This window comes from Oryctolagus cuniculus, chromosome X, assembly GCF_051225735.1.
Source record: "Oryctolagus cuniculus isolate XC-2025 breed Fujian yellow rabbit chromosome X, ASM5122573v1, whole genome shotgun sequence".
Classification (NCBI taxonomy): domain Eukaryota; kingdom Metazoa; phylum Chordata; class Mammalia; order Lagomorpha; family Leporidae; genus Oryctolagus; species Oryctolagus cuniculus.
Genome location: NC_142888.1, coordinates 33105471 through 33122057, shown reverse-complemented (window position 1 = coordinate 33122057; position 16587 = coordinate 33105471). Strand labels below are relative to the sequence as shown.

Genomic DNA, 16587 nt, shown 5'->3' with positions numbered 1-16587 from the left:
CTTCCAATCCAGCTCTTTGCTATGGCCTGGGAAAGCAGTAGAAGATGGCCCAAGCACTTGGCCCCTGTACCCACATGGGAGACCCAGAAGAAACTCCTGGCTCCCGGCTTTGAATGGACTCAGCTCTGGCCATTGTGGCCATTTGGGGAGTGAATCAGTGGTTGGAAGACCTTTCTCTCTGTTTCTCACTCTCACTGTCTGTAACTCTACCTCTCAAACAAATAAATAAAGCCTTAAAAATGTATTTTCAGCCCCCGTGTGAAATTTCCTGCATTAAAATGTACCTTCCAAATTTTTAAAAAGATTTATTTACTTGAAAGGCAGAGTTACAGAGAGGCAGAGGCAGAGAGAGAGCTGGAGTGAGAGCGAGAGCAAGAGAGAGAGAGAGAGAGAGAGGTCTTCCATCTGCTGGTTCACTTCCCAAATGGCCACAATGGCCGGAGCTGCACTCATCTGAAGCCAGGAGCCAGGAGCTTCTCCCAGGTATCCCACACAGGTGCAGAGACCCAAGCATTTGGGCCATCTTCTACTGCTTTCCCAGGCCATAGCAGAGAGCTGGATTGGAAGTGAAACAGTTGGGACTCCAACTGGAGCCCATGTGGGATGCCGGCACTGCAGGCGGTGGCTTTACCCGCTATGCCACAGCACCATCCCAGCTTTCCTGATTTTTAAGGCCCTGTGTCCACCAAGAGGTGCCCAAATTGTGTATCATTTCTCAATACAGGGTATCCTGTTATCAAACCAGTGATGATCACTTCTTTGGAGAAGAGAGGACTTTGAATCATACAGAAATCCCAAGTTGCAACTGCATGTGTGAATAAGAAGAGAGAGAGAGAGAGAGAGAGAGAGAGACAAATGTCTCCAATAGCCAGGCCTGGGCTAGGCAAAAGATCCAGGAACTGGAAATTCAATCCAAAGATCCAGGAACTGGAAATTCAATCCAGAGACCTAAATCCTTGAACCATCACCTGTTGCCTTCCATGAAGTGCTTTAGCAGAAAGCTGGGATTAGGAGTGGAACCAGGATTTGAATCCAGGCATTCTGATGTGGGATGCAGGCATCTCAAGGGTCATCTTCACCACTGCTCCAAATGGCTACCCTGAGAGTGATACTTTTTAGGGTAAGGTAATTCGTACACACACCTGTTCCCCCACCTTGCACTTCTGTCTCCAAACCTGTAACTGTTTTGTGAACCAAGCACTTTATGTGTTTTACAAACATTAATTTATTTAATACTCCCAATAACCCTGTGAAGTAGTTCCCATCATTATCATCCTCATTTTACAGTTGTGGAAACTAAGGCACGGGAGAAATTAAGTGCCTCTGTCAAGACAACACAATTAGTAAGTGGTAGAGATGGTATTCTAACCAAGAAGAACCCATGTTCTTTTATTTTAAAGATTTATTTCATTTATTTCAAAGACAGAGTCACAGAGAGAGGTAGAAACACAGAGAAAGAGGTCTTCCATCTGCTGGTTCACTCCCCAGATGGCCACAACAGCCAGAGCTGAGGTGATCTGAAGCCAGGAGCCAGGAGCTTCTTCAGGCTCCCACGTAGGTGCAGGGGCCCAAGGGCTTGGGCCATCTTTTACTGCTTTCCCAGGCTATAGCAGAGAGCTGGATTGGAAGAGGAGCAGCTGGGACTAGAACCGGTGCCCATATGGGATGCTGGCGCTTCAGGCCAGGGCTTTAACCCACTGTGCCACAGCGCCAGCCCTGAACCCATGTTCTTAATCACTGCCCACCCGTCTCTTCCTCCTCATCAAGTGGTCCAGCATCTTTTAATTAAAGCTTTGAATATATGGAAGAAGTTATTGGGGTATGTCTAGGCTTTGGAAAAATGAAGAGTTATGCATCAGACCATTTCTTATTTTGTTTATAGATGTCATTCTTTATTAAATCCACAAAAGAATAAAGAGAAAGGAAAAGAGAATCTCTATTCCTGGTAGTTTGAGTCATGGATGCATTTTCCTTGAGTCAGTCTTTAAATGCACATCACACCCCTTGATCCATTCAGATAAATCATGGCCAGAACAGTGCTGGGTCCAGGAATCCCTGGGAAATGAATGGAGAGAGGGAGGATGAAGTGGACAGGTTGGCAGGGTGGCAGTAGGACTACCCCTGGCTGCCTGGTGACCAGGCCATCCTTATGAACTTACCAGGCACTCATACTGTTCTGTGTGGATACAACTCGCTTGGCACACAAGATGTCATCTAGAATGTGGCGGTTGAGTAGATCTGAAGGGAAGAGAAGGGCATGGTGATCTGGTGCACTGGGGACAGGATGACAGTGTAGGAAGGATCCGTGGTTTTGAGTTTTCTTGAATAATCTCAACTATACTTTGGCCAATTGTGGATAACCTTGACTGTCTTGTGAGCTGATTATGAATCACCTCAACTGCTGTGTTGGCTGATTCTGTACAAAGTTAACTCATGCTGACTGGTCTTGTTTGCCTTTGACTTTGAATGACCTCAACCACCATATTGACTGATCCGGGACCATCTCAAGCTCTACATTGGCCAGTTTTGGCTTGCTGCAGCTGTCATTATGTCTGGTTGCAAATGATCTCAACTGTAATGCTGGCTGGTGTGACATCACCTCATCCACCATGTTGTCTGATTGGAAAGCTACTTAACTGCCACGTTGATCAGTGCTGATAACTTCAAACACAATGCTGTCCTGGATAAACTCAACTTCTCTTTTGACTGGTAATTAATGACCTCAATCTCCATGTTGGCTAGTCTTGTTTAGTCTCAACCACCAACTGCCATGTTGGTCAGACAAGGCTGATCTTTAATCGCCATTTTGCTATTTATTTATGATTTCAACCACCTTGATGACAAGTCCTGGAGAATCTCAATTTCCATGTTGATTGGCTCAGGACCTCAACTTCCATTTTTGCTAATCCTGGACTACTTCCATTTTTTTTGACAGGCAGAGTGGACAGTGAGAGAGAGAGAGAGACAGAGAGAAAGGTCTTCCTTTTGCCGTTGGTTCACCCTCCAATGGCCGCCGCGGCCAGCGCGCTGTGGCCGGCGCACCGCACTGATCTGATGGCAGGAGCCAGGTGCTTCTCCTGGTCTCCCATGGGGTGCAGGGCCCAAGTACTTGGGCCATCCTCCACTGCACTCCCAGGCCATAGCAGAGAGCTGGCCTGGAAGAGGGGCACCGGGACAGAACCGGCGCCCCGACCGGGACTAGAACCCGGTGTGCCGGCGCCGCTAGGCGGAGGATTAGCCTAGTGAGCCACGGCGCCGGCCTACTTCCATTTCTATGTTGAAACTTAACTACCTTTTTTTTTTTTTTTTGACAGGCAGAGTGGACAGTGAGAGAGAGAGACAGAGAGAAAGGTCTTCCTTTTGCCGTTGGTTCACCCTCCAATGGCCGCCGCGGCCGGCGCGCTGCGGCCGGCGCACCGCGCTGATCCGATGGCAGGAGCCAGGAGCCAGGTGCTTTTCCTGGTCTCCCATGGGGTGCAGGGCCCAAGCACCTGGGCCATCCTCCACTGCACTCCCTGGCCACAGCAGAGGGCTGGCCTGGAAGAGGGGCAACCGGGACAGAATCCGGCGCCCCGACCGGGACTAGAACCCGGTGTGCCGGCGCCGCTAGGCGGAGGATTAGCCTAGTGAGCCGCGGCGCCGGCCGAAACTTAACTACCTTAACTAGCTTGTTTAACCACTTTAGCTAGTCTTGAAAAGAACCCAGTATTTATGTAATCCTGTCTTAGAGAACTTCAACCTCTATGGTGGCCAGTCCTGGACAACCTCATCCTTCATTCTGTCCATTCCTGGGGGACCTCTTCTGTCACACTGGCAGGACTTAGGTATCACCAACCTCCATTTGGGCTGACCCCAAATAACCCCAGTCTCCATTTTGGCCTGTCTTGGACAACCTCTTCTACAATTTTGGACATCCCTGAACAACTTCAACTGATACTCTGTTTTGTCTTCAACACCACACTATTGTTTGGAATGTTCTATCACTTCTGCAATGAGGTAGTTTGTTCCTGTTCCTACAGCCAGACATCTACTTCTTTCCTCATAGCTTGGACAAACTCCACCCCAAATTGGGACAATCTCTCCTTCTATTCCACATGGAGCTGAGTTTCCTGTTCCTTGGGTCCCAGAAACCTGCAGTTTCCATTCTGTGTGAGATCTGGGACCTTTGAGATCTCCTGTCCTTTACAGCCTCCCAGTGTAATCTGGGTAAGGGTGCAGGATGGTATCTCTAACAGCCCAGACAACTTTCCTGTTTTCCCCATAATATTTTTTTATCTCTTGTGGAAGGAAATGATGGCTTAGATAACCTTGTTCTCTGTATGTGGAGGAATGGGGACAAGCAAGTTTTCAGTGTGTCCCTAGTGCTGCCTTACCACGACATTCCATGTGGCAGAGGTTCTCGGTGGGTGTGATGCCGTTGTTACACCACCAGGCAGAATTCAGCTGGAAAATCCCATATTCACTGCTACCATCAGGATTGTGGTCCACGAAAGAGGTGTCATAACCACTCTCATAGTGTGCCATGCACAGCCCTGGGCAAGAAGAAGAGAGGTAGGAGGTAGGATTAGGGTCTAGGAATAGGAGATGCTAGGATGAGGGGAATGAGGATGGGAGGGAGCTGTGAGGGTGATGATCGTGGTTTGGTGGTAGTGTTTATGTTGGTGATTCTGGCGAGGTATTAGGGATGGGCATGGTGATGGTATTCATTATAGTATTAGCAGTGATGCTATAGATGATGGTGATGGTGTTGGTGGAGATGGAGGTAATGATTGTCAAGGCAAGAATGGTGCTAACTAGAGTGAGAACACTCACTATAGGGAGTTCCTGAGAGGGCCATGCCCTGGCCCAGAGAGGATAAATGACAAGGTAGGGGGGCTGGGGCTGGGGCTAGTCAGTGGCTTGGGGTGTGGGTAGGGCCTGGGGTAATGGGAATCTCACAGTCTCCAATGCTGTAGCCCCTGTAGCCATCGAGGCCTGCTTTCTGCAGCTTCATTCCCAGCTCACAGCGTTCATAGATCTTGGCATCTACAGTAGAAATCATCAGTGTGGCCAAGGTTAACACCACAAAGCTCCAGGCCTGCATTATGATACTCACAAGCCTCCTTAACTATCTCCTTGGCCAGACTCACCCTACAGTGTTCAGAGTTAGGGACGTTCTAGAACTCTGGGCTCTATGAGCCCTATTTTAAGTGATGGATTCTGGAACACAGAGGTCTGGACACCTTACAACTTTCCAGTGTCAGCACTGTTAAAGACCAACAGACATACACAAGGAAATAAAAAGATGTAGACATATACACATAGATGGAAGGAGACAGAAACAGGAAGAAACCCAGAAGTGTCAAAGAGATATGGGGACAGAGGGGCTAGGGACGCGTAAAGGACAGATAGTAATCATGCCCTACCACTCAGTTACATCTGTTCCCAATGACTCTGCCCCTCATTGCCTGCATTCCCCCTATATGCTGAGTGCTCAGTGCTGCCCACTACATTGTGCATACTACCACCTCTGTTTCCTCCTGCTCTACAAAATATGAGCACTGTGGCCTTACCCTCGCCTCCTCATTACTTCCATTTTTCATCTTCTTAGTTCATTTGTGCTGCTATAACAGAATACTTGAAACTGGGAAATTTATAAATAATGCAAGCATCTAATTTTAGTAAGAATCACAATCAACACTTACATAACACCTGCTATGTGCCAGCCATTGTTCTAAATCCTTTACAATGATCTACTCCCTTGTTATGGCTGTTTTAATGACATGTGGACTCTATCATCCTTATCTTATAGGTGAGGAAACTTTGCACAGAGAAGATTAGTTGTGCCCTAAATTGCACAGCTGGTAGGTTAGGGGTTTGAACTCAGGATGTCTCCATCATGTTTGTTTGGGTCTGCTTTCTTCTTTGCTATATTCCTAAGTATCTAAGATACTACCTGGCACACAGGAGGTGCTTAATCAAATCCCTGTAGAGGTCATATTTTAATGGGGACAAGACAGACAATAAACAAATGAGTTAAATATGCATGTATTTTAACATTAATATATAATTCTAGTTTGCTTCACATTAGTTCTTTAAAAATATCCCTCTCCTGGCTTCCCATATGGCCAGAATGAAATATGAGCTCTCTTTCTGGCAGAGGTGACCCTACATCACCTGGCTCCCGCCCACACTTCTACAACCCAATACATTGATATTGTCTTATCTTTGCCCATCTAGAGAAAGCAACATGGCAGTCACTACTTAACACCCACCTCCTTGCCGCCGGTGTGTGTTCCACTTCGTCGTTTATTTATTCTTTAGCTTCTTGTTTGCAAACCGACTTAACGTCCTTCAAAAGTTAGAAGGTAAATTCCCAGCCCTAGCCACTGGATGGAGCCCTGGCCCTTCCCTACCTCCTAGTCTTTGCACACACAGCAATTCTGCCATGCATCCCGTCTTCTCATTCAACTACACTTGCAACCCCATTGCTGCTTTCCAAGTTCAAGACTCGAAATTGCCGCTTGCTACACTCTTTTCCTTCATTGGGCATTTTTCTCTCCCCGCTCCACTATTCCAAGAGAAATGGAAGTCGGAAGTCTTAGAAACGCTGGTTTCTGGAGAGCAAAGTGAATACCTGCTTAGCACAGTCGCCCTCTAGCGGCAGAAACAGAAGTTACCATCATTTCGGCTCCCAACAGTGACGTCACTGGCGCGGATATCTTTGCTCTGCGCTTGCGCCACGGCCCGCTCACCTTTGCGGCCCCATGTTGACTATTGGCGGACGCGGCCTCAAAGGCACTACTGAGCGTGCGCAGAACCGGCGGCCGCTGCATTTTTATCGGCGGTGCTGGAATAGGTTTAGAAGCGGAAGTGCTTGTCTGGGCCAGTTCTTGTAACGGTCTTCTCAGCAGCGAGCAGAAAAATCTGTTCTCGAGAAAGAGTGAGGTTGAAAGGGCAAGTCTTGGGGGCTGTGGGCTGAGTGATGGGGAGTTTTGTGGGTTGGGTGAACGGGAGTGTGTGAGGGTCATTGATGTGGGGGTTTGAGGGTTGAGCAATTAGGGGCCCGAGAGGTTAGTGCATGAGAGTCTGGGGACCTTTGCTGGACAAAGTTATGGCGCAAATCAGGAATGGGTAGGACTCATGGAGCTTTGACTTTCACACATTTTCCATCCCCGTGACCTGCACAAAGGGTCCACGCGCATCCCCGAGGCCCCTCTTTAGATGAGCCCCGCCTCTCCCTCTGCCCCTCTGTCCCTCTTCCCCGGGCTGAAGCCTGATTAGGGGCGTCCTGTGAATGTTCCAGCTGAAGTCAATCCGCTCCTGGGCCAGACGGCCCCAGTGAGGTGAGGAGAAGGAAGAAGAGGCACCTGACCACGGGCCTCGCCCAGAGTTTGGGGCCGGGAGGGGTGGGCGGTGCCTGTTGGTAGACGGCAGGGGGATAGCCTCATTCATTGAGACGACAGTTTTAATGTTCCCTATTTTGGCGTCTAATAAGTAACACTGGAGTTATAGATTAATCAGAAAATGGAAGGGAACTGATTAAAATGTCCATTCTTAGACTCTTTTAAAAAAATGTGTATAGGGGTACGCCTTTTAAAACATTTAGCATATCGTTTTAAAATGGATTCTTGAGGTTTTATGACCTTTGTTTAGAAGTTTAATTCAGCTTAATATTTTTCTATAATATTTTTAAACTTTTCGTTGAAATACATGGACAACAAAAGTACATGGATAAGTGCGTGGTTTCATGTAACATCTTTAAGAGCTGTATAACATTTTATCGCTTAGTTTCTTTATTAATCCCTCATTGTGGATCATACGGGATCGTTTAAGTTTTTGCATTATTGAAATCAGTGCTGAAATGAAGGTGTTTACAGAGAAATTATACGTCGTGATAAGTTATTAAAGGAAGTCACTAGAAGCACAATTTCTGGGTTAGCACTATATACACAGCATGTATATCCTTGTGTTTTCAATGTGCACACGAGGAAAAACAGTAATGAATTCACGGGTGGTTGTTAACACCATGTGGTTGCCCAAACTTTCACAGAGCAGCCTCGTGACCAGCTGGTGCGAGGGGGATTCTAGGCAGGTGATTCTAGGCACTGAAAGCCTAATGGGGTCTACTTATGTGTTCTACTCTTCTCCACTTGTTTCAGCTCAGCCTTCACGCATCTCTGACTTTTCCCAAGAAGAGCAGGAAATGGCGAAACCCCAGGTAAGTGTGTCTTCTGTCTGTTACTGTGGATGTGATGAGATACATAAGAATCAGTATGTGAAAGAGGAAATTATTTGTAATGAAGGATTAGGGTCAGGGAAAATGCAATCAAGGCTAAGTTAGAATATGAATGCATGGAGGACTTAAGATGTAATAGGGATTCAGGCTGTGTCCAGATAAACCCATCATAAGTTGCAAATGTTGGAAGTTGAAAATGCATTGAATATACCTAACCTACTGCACGCTGTAGCTTAGCAACACAGCGCACTGTAGAGCACTGGTGGTTTCCCTTTGCCCAGCATCACGAGAAAGGATCATAATGCATATTGGTATCCCAGGAAAAGAACCACATTCAAAAGTGAAAGTATGGTTTCTACTGAATGTATATTACTTCTGCACTGCCACAAAGGTTAACAGTTTTAGGTTGGACTGTTGTGAGTCGGGGACCGTCTGATTAATGTTGAGCTGCTGGTTTCTCTGTGAACCTTCTGATAGCCAAGGGAAATGCAGCAAGCACCTTGGCTTAGTGTACTCATAAGGGGAGAGTCCAGCAAATTCTCAGGGGAGGTTAAGGTTTCCTGGAATTGCACTTCAAGGCTGTGTGTGTGGGGTCTTCCGGTGGCTGGTGGGATTGTTTTCAACCATAGTCTAGTGACAAATGCAATACCTGGTTTCCTGCAGGTGTATCCTACCGCATTCCTCAGTGAGCTGGAGACGTCATGTTAAAATGTAATTTGCGAATGAAACCTCTTAGGGACCCTCCCTCCTGTCGTCCAAATAATTTTTTCAATCAAACTTTCCACTTTTACGTAATTTTCTCAGTTGGACTTTCAGTTCTCTTTTGGCCAACAGACAGTTCTGCAGATACCCACAGCCTACCATCTTTTTTCTTTCCCTTCAAAAGTTTTATTAAATTTACATACAGTAAAATTGATTTTGTTCTTGTGTTCATTAATAAGTATTAACACATGTAGAAGAGTGTAACTAATCTACAGGGGAGTTTTACCACCCTAAAAACTCCTCATGGTACCGTTTTGCAATCATATCCTCCCATACCTGTAGTCCGAGGCAACCACAGGTCTGTCCTGTGTTGCCATAGCTTTGTCTTTTCAAGAATGTCATATAAGTGGGGTTTCTTTTAAAATCAAACTTTTCTGTTTGGGTTGATTGACTTACACGCAGTTGTAAGAATAATACACAGAGATTCTGTATACCTTTTTCCACAGTTCCCCCCAGTGATAACATCTTGCATAACTAGAGAAGAGTGTCATAGTTGGGGTATTGGCATTGAGATGGCCAAGCACAGACTAGTTGCATCATCCCAAGGATCTCTCAGGTTGGCCTTTGATGGCCACATTCACTGTCTTTGCTCTGTCCTGCCCATTGCTAGACTCCTAGAAACTACCAATCTGTTCACCTTTTTGGGAATTTTGTCATTTCAAGACTAATCCGGGGAGGGTGTTTGGTGCGACAGTTAAGGCACTGCTCGGGATACCCACATCCCAAATCCTTGTGCCTGTGTTCAAATCCTAGCTCGACTTTCCATCCAGCTTGCTGCTATTGTGCACTCTGGGAGGCAGCAGATGACGGCTCAAGTAGTTGGGTCCCTGCCATCCATGTGGGAGACCCACATTGAGTTCTGTGCTCCTGACTTTGGCCTAGTCCAGCTCTGGCTATTATGGGTATTCAGGAAGTCAACCAGTAAATAGAAGATCTCTGCCTCTCCCTCTCTTCTTTTCCTCCATTCAAAGAAATAAAAATTAATAAAAATTTTAAAGAAAGTAATCTCAATGGATTCATACAGCATGTAGCTTTTAGATTCTGGATTCTTTTTTTTTTCATTCTGCACAGTTCCCTGGAGATTAAACCCAGTTGTATATGATAACAGGTTCTTTTAAAAACAAAACAAAAAGATTGGGGTGGCACCGTGGCGCAGCAGGTAAAGCTGCCATCTGCAGCACGGGCATCCCATATGGGTGCTGGTTCGAGTCCTGATTGTTCTACTTCTGATCCAGCTCCCTGCTAATGTGCCTGGGAAAGCAGCAGACAATGGCCCAAGTGCTTGGACCCCTGCATCCATGTGGGAAACTTGGAAGAAGCTCCTGGCTTTGGCATGGCCGTTGCGGCCATTTAATGAGTGAACCAGCAGATGGAAGATCGATACCCCCCTCCCCTAATTCTGGCTTACAGCAAATAAAATAAATCTTTAAAATAAATTTATTTATTTGAAAGGCAGAGTGACAGGGAGAGACACAGAGGGATTTTCCATCTCTGGTTCACTCCCCAAATGACCACAATTGCCAGGTCTGAGTCAGGCCCAAACCAGGAACCTGGAACTCCATTCCGGTCTCCCACATGGGTGGCCGGGGCACAAGCACTTGGGCCGCCTTCTTCAGGTTTTCCACGCACATTAGCAGGGAGCTGGATCAGAAGTGGAGTAGCTAGGACTTGAACCAGTGCTCATGGGATGCTGGTGTTGCAGGTGGTAAGTTAACTTACTGCACCACAACGCAGGCCCCAGAAAATCCAAAATTTGAAACACTCTGAAATCCAAAACTTCTTGTGTGGAGTGGTGGCATTTGTGAGTTGAAAAAAAATCCAGGTTTTGAATTTTCAGATTGGGGTACTCAACCTGTAGTGAGTTTTGAGATTTCTTTTATATATTCTTTTTTTTTTTTTTTTAAGATTGATTGATTTGAAAGTCAAAGTTACACAGACAGAGAAGGAGAGGCAGAGAGAGAGAGGTCTTCCATCTGATGGTTCACTACCCAACTGGCTGCAACAGTCGGAGCTGTGCGAATCCGAAGCCAGGAGCCAGGAGCTTCTTTCAGGTCTCCCACAGTGGTGCAGGGGCCCAAGGACTTGGGCCATCTTCTACTGTTTTCCCAGGCCATAGCAGAGAGCTGGATCAGAAGTGGAGCAGCCGGGACTCAAACTGGCACACGTATGGGATGCCTGCACTGCAGGCAGCGGCTTTACCCGCTACGCCACAGCGCTGGCCCCCATATATTCTTAATACAAGTCCTTTTTGGATACATGATTTGTAAATATTTTCTCCAAATGTTTTATCTGTCCTTTTTTCTCTTAACAGTGTTGTTTACATCAGAGCAAAAATTTTTAATTTTTAAATGTCCTATTTATAAATCATTTACTTTATGGACTCGTGCTTTTGGTGTCATGTCTAAGAACTCTGCCTCATCACCCTAGGCCATGAAGATTTTTTTTAAATTTTTTTTTTATTTTTTGACAGGCAGAGTGGACAGTGAGAGAGAGACAGAGAGAAAGGTCTTCCTTTGCCGTTGGTTCACCCTCCAATGGCCGCCATGACCGGTGTGCTGCGGCCGGCGCGCTGCGCTGATCTGAAGCCAGGAGCCAGGTGCTTCTCTTGGTCTCCCATGGGGTGCAGGGCCCAAGCACCTGGGCCATCCTCCACTGCACTCCCTGGCCACAGCAGAGAGCTGGCCTGGAAGAGGGGCAACCAGGACAGAATCCGGCGCCCCGACCGGGACTAGAACCCGGTGTGCCGCTGCTGCAAGGCGGAGGATTAGCCTAGTGAGCCGTGGCGCCGGCCAGTTTTTTTTATTCCGTAATTTTTGTAGTTTCCAGTTTTACGTTTAGATCTGTGACCCATTTTGCATTAATTTTTATATAAGGTGTAAGGATTAGGTCAGGATTCGTTATTTTGCATATAGATTTCTAATTGTTCTAATTGTTGAAAGGCCCATGTTTCTTCTGTTGAACTGCTTTTGTAACTTCATAAAAAATCAGTTGGCCATATTTGTGGGGTCTGTTTTTGGACCCTGTTTGTTTGTTTATTTATTTATTTATTTATATGAAAGGCAGACTGACAAGAGATGGCAGAGACAGATCTTTCATCTGTTGGTTCACATCCCAAATACCCGCAATAGCTGGGGCTGGGCCAAGCTGAAGCCAGGAGCCTGGAACTCCATCTGGGTCTTCCATGCGAATGGCAGGGGCCCAAGTACTTGAGCCATCATCTGCTGCTTCCCCGGGTGTGCACTAGTAGAAACCTGAAGTCAGAAAAGCAGAGCTGGGACTCGAACCCAGGCACTGCAGTATAGGATGTGGGTTGATTCACATGCAGTTGTAAAAAAGAATATGTCCCAAGTGGCCTCTTTACTGCTGTGTCAAATGACTGCCCTTGTTTTTTTTAAAATGAATATTGACAAATCATAATTGTATGTATTTATGTATTACAAAGTGATGCTATATTGTATGTGTACTATCTAGAGTGGTTAGGCCATGCTAATTCGCATACCCATCACCTCAAATACTTATCATTCATTCCTCCTGTCTTACAGGAACTTAATGTCCTTTGACCAACATCCCCACATTCTCCAAACACCCCCCCTCCCCGCCGTCTCCAGCCTCTGGTAATCACCATTCTAATCTCTCACTTCTATGAGTTCAGTTGACCCCCTATTTTATTTTTATTAAAAATTAAATTATTAGAGAATGAGAGAGCAAGATAGTGAGAGGGGCAAGCTGGGGGGAGGTACACCCATCTCCAGCATTGGGGTAAAGGGAGGGACAAAGTTGGAAGCTGGGAGCCCAGTTCAGGTCTCCTGTGTCGGTGCCAGGAACCCCACTACCTGAGCCATCACTGCAGCCTCCCAGAGCATGCATTAGCAGGAAGCTGGAGTCAGGAGTTGGGGCCAGAAGCAACCTAGGCAGTCTGATGTGGGCTGCAGGTGTCCTAACTGGTGTCCTGGTTGCTAGGGTAAATGCCCACTCCTATTTTATTTTTCTACTTCTCTTTTTTTAGCAATTAAAAGCATCTGCGTAGGCCGGCGCCGCAGCTCACTAGGCTAATCCTCCGCCTTGCGGCGCCGGCACACCGGGTTCTAGTCCCGGTCGGGGCGCCAGATTCTGTCCCAGTTGCCCCTCTTCCAGGCCAGCTCTCTGCTGTGGCCAGGGAGTGCAGTGGAGGATGGCCCAGGTGCTTTTAAAAAAAGCATCTGCATTTTTATGGGGGAAAATACAGTGTTTCAACACATGTATACAGTGTAAACTGATCAAATTAGACAACTAGCTTTCTATTTCTTTGTCTTTTCTTTATGTTTGTAACCCTATATGGATTTCTTTTTTTCTTTTTTTTTTTTTTGACAGGCAGAGTGGACAGAAAGAGAGAGAGAGACAGAGAGAAAGGTCTTCCTTTGCCGTTGGTTCACCCTCCAATGGCCGCCGCGGGCAGCGCGCTGCGGCCGGCACACCGCGCTGATCCGATGGCAGGAGCCAAGAGCCAGGTGCTTTTCCTGGTCTCCCATGGGGTGCAGGGCCCAAGCACCTGGGCCATCCTCCACTGCACTCCCTGGCCACAGCAGAGGGCTGGCCTGGAAGAGGGGCATCGGGACAGAATCCGGCGCCCCGACCGGGACTAGAACCCGGTGTGCCGGCGCCGCTAGGTGGAGGATTAGCCTAGTGAGCCGCGGCGCCGGCCCCTATATGGATTTCTAATTCTTCTAGCTGCTGTTTTGTGGTTCTTCTGGTATTCAGAGGAGCCAGGAACTCCATCCGAGTCTCCCATGTGGGTGCAGAAGCCCAAGGTCTTGGGCCATCCTCTGCTGCTTTCCCAGGTGCATCAGCCAGGAGCTGGATTGGAAGCCGAGCAGCTGGGAATCAAACTTGATCCCATAAAGGATGCCAGTGCTGCAGGCGGCGGCTTTGCGTGCTATGCCATAGCAGTGGCTCCTAAATTAAAAATTTTATAAAGGAAGATACCACCGACTGGGTGGCTTAAACAGCAGAAGTTTATTTTCTCACAATTCTGGAAGCTTGAAGTCACAAGATCAAAGTGCCAGCAGGGGGGCTGGTGCTGTGGTGTAGCAGGTAAAGCCACTGCCTGCAGTGCAGGCATCCCTTATGGGCACCAGTTCGAGTCCTGGCTGTTCCACTTCAAATCCAGCTCTCTGCTATGACCTGGGAAAACAGTGGAAGATGGCCCAAGTCCTTGAGCTCCTGCACCTGCGTGGGAGACCTGGAAGAAGCTCCCGGCTTCAGATAGGTGCAGCTCCAGCCATTGTGGCCAATTGGTGAGTGAACCATCAGATGGAAGACCTCTCTCCCTCTCTCTCCTTCTGCCTCTTCTGCTTCTCCTTCTCTCTGCCGCTCCTTCTCTCTGTGTAACTCTGATTTTCAAGTAAATAAATAAATCTTTAAAAAAAAAAAAAAGCAAAACAAAGTGCCAGCAGGGTGGTTTCTGGTGAGACCTACCTTTCTGGCTTGTTGGTGGCTGCCTTCTTGCTTTGTCCTTACATGGCCTTTCCTCTGTGCACACATGTGGGACAAAGAGGGAACGTTGATATCTCTTCCTCTTCTTACAAGAGGACATTAGACCTGAATTACTTTGTTAAAGGATCTCCCTCCAAATTCAGTCACCTTTGAGATCAAGGCTTTAACATAAGAATTAGGGGGACATAATTTGGTCTGTAAGGATGTGTTTTGTTAGATTTACATGTGCTTCATTTTTAAAAGATTTTATTTATTTGAGAGGCAGAGTTACAGGCAGAAGGAGAGAGAGAGAAAAACGTCTTCCATCTTCTGGTTCACTCCCCAAATGGCTGCAGTGGCCAGAGCTGGGTCGATCTAAAGCCAGGAGCCAGGAGCTTCCTCTAGGTGTCCCACACAGGTGCAGGGACCCAAGCACTTGGCCATCCTGTGCTGCTTTCCCAGGACATAAGCAGAGGGCTGGATTGGAAGAAGAGCAGCCAGGACACGAACCGGCACCCATATGGGTTGCCAGTGCCTTAGGCAGAGGATTAGCCCACTAAGCTACCACACCAGCCCCACGTGCCTCATTTATAAGGCTGTTATGAATGGCTTTGTTTTCAAAATTTAAGTTTCCAGTATTGATTGCCAGTATATGAGAATATTGCTAAATTCACATATTAGTCATGGAGCTTATTTTGTAGATTCCTTGGGATTTTCTGTGTAAACCAATTATATTGTTAATGAATTGACACAGATTTTTTTCCTTTCCAATCAATATGCCTCTTTCTGCTTTCTTTATTACTACATTGGCAAACGTTTCCATTAGAATGTTGAGCCTTTAGAATGGTGAGAGCCTTGTTTTGGTTCTTAGGGGCTTAAATATCCAGACTTTCACCTTTCAGTTTGATGTTCTCTCTAGATATTTTGTAGATGCCTTTCTAGGTTCAGAAATTTCTCATCTTTTTCTAGTTTCCTGAGAATTTTTATCATGAACAACTGTTGAATTTGTCAAATGCTTTTTTTTTGTATTAGCTGATAGGCTTAGATGGTAATTCTCTAGACTTGGTAGATTACATTGATTGAGTTTCAAGTATAGGAATAGCCTTGCATTCCTGAAATTAATCCTTTACTTGGTTATGGTATATTATTCTTTTGATATGTTTGTTGATTTGATTTGCTAATATTTTGGGGAGGACATTTGCTGTATTTATGAGGCATATGTCTTTAGTTTGCTTGTACTGCCTTTCATGTGTGGTTTTAGTATTAAGGTAACGGTTCATAAAATGAGTTTGAAAGTATTTCTTCTGTCTTTTGGGTGATAGTGTGTAGAATTGGTATCATTTCTTCACTATCCTGTACTTTCAATTTTCTTTTTGGAGGAGGCTTTTATCTCAAAATTCAATTTCTTTCTTAGTTCTAGAATTATTCATGTTATGTCTTTCATCTTGGGTGAGTTTGGGCAATTTGTAATTTTTGAAGGATTGATCCAGTTCATCTAAGTTGTTGAATTTATGTATGCAAAATTGTTTGCAGCATTCCATTATTGTTATTTTACTGTGTGTAGTTTCATTTCTTTTTTTAAAGATTTATTTATTTGAAAGAGTTACAGAGAGAAGGAGAGGCAGAGAGAGAGAGAGAGAGAGAGAGAGAGAGAGGGAGGGAGGGAGGGAGAGGTGTCTTCCATCTGATGGTTCACTCCCCAATTGGCCGCAACAGCCGGAGTTGTGCTGATCTGAAGCTGGGAGCCGGCAACTTCCTCCAGGTCTTCCCACACCCATACAGGGGCCCAAGGCCTTGGGCCATCTTCTACTGCTTTCCCAGGCCACAGCAGAGAGCTGGATCAGAAGTGGAGCAGCCAGGACTCAAACTGGCACCCATATGGGATGCCGGCACTGAAGGCAGCAGCTTTACCTGCTACATCACAGCACCGGCCCCAGTTTCATTTCTGATGTTGGTAACTTGTGTCTTCTCTTTCTGTTCCCTTTGTCAGTCTTGCTAAGGGTTTATCAATATTACTACCTTTTTCAAATAACCAACTTTGGGTTTCATTGATTTTTATTTTTATTTTTTTAATTTCATTGATTTCTTTTGAGATTTATTTATTTGAAAGGCAGTTAGGGGTTGGAACTGTGGTGTAGTGGGTAAAGCCGCTGCCT

At 46.2% G+C, this 16587-nt stretch overlaps 2 protein-coding genes across 36 annotated transcripts in view; one reads left to right on the top strand and one right to left on the bottom strand.

Annotated features, from left to right (window-relative positions):
- Positions 1-1863: 1863 nt before the first annotated feature.
- Positions 1864-6705, bottom strand: LOC100342234 (sperm acrosome-associated protein 5). 3 transcript variants are annotated; one of them, XM_089324454.1, is made up of 5 exons: positions 6617-6705; positions 4939-5025; positions 4374-4532; positions 2160-2238; positions 1864-2055 (listed from the first exon to the last, which is right to left on the bottom strand). In XM_089324454.1, the coding sequence occupies exons 2-5, from the start codon at positions 4991-4993 to the stop codon at positions 1956-1958; spliced, it is 393 nt and encodes a 130-aa protein (XP_089180580.1). In that variant the 5' UTR covers positions 4994-5025; positions 6617-6705; the 3' UTR covers positions 1864-1955. The 3 variants fall into 3 exon arrangements, with proteins under 3 accessions (XP_089180580.1, XP_008270789.1, XP_002719937.1); XM_008272567.5 differs by having other exon boundaries at positions 6255-6670; XM_002719891.6 differs by lacking the exon at positions 6617-6705 and having other exon boundaries at positions 4939-5083.
- Positions 6706-6712: 7 nt separating this feature from the next.
- Positions 6713-16587, top strand: part of LOC100353466 (uncharacterized) — a 45376-nt gene continuing 35501 nt past the window's right edge. For 3 of the 33 annotated variants that reach the window (XM_089324446.1, XM_089324440.1, XM_089324431.1), the window contains exons 1-3: positions 6715-6922; positions 7286-7325; positions 8142-8200. Coding sequence is in view for 23 of the 33 variants with exons in the window: in XM_089324440.1 (XP_089180566.1) it covers positions 8186-8200 (15 nt within the window). In the remaining 10 variants the exon portion in view is untranslated. Of the gene's footprint in view, positions 7326-8141; positions 8201-12522; positions 12595-16587 lie in introns of all 33 variants that reach the window. The other 30 variants (XM_070067001.2, XM_008272563.5, XM_008272561.5 and 27 more) reach the window with 20 other exon arrangements.

What these genes read in the sequence shown, in the direction of transcription:
- LOC100342234 (XM_002719891.6), bottom strand. Translation starts at nt 5,083, where the DNA reads ATGCAGGCCTGGAGCTTTGTGGTGTTAACCTTGGCCACACTGATGATT. An exon ending in CTGCCACATGGAATGTCGTG is followed by an intron (nt 2,239 to 4,373) that starts GTAAGGCAGCAC and finishes TCTTCCCTTCAG; the next exon opens with ATCTACTCAACCGCCACATT. An exon ending in CAGAACAGTATGAGTGCCTG is followed by an intron (nt 2,056 to 2,159) that starts GTAAGTTCATAA and finishes TTCATTTCCCAG; the next exon opens with GGATTCCTGGACCCAGCACT.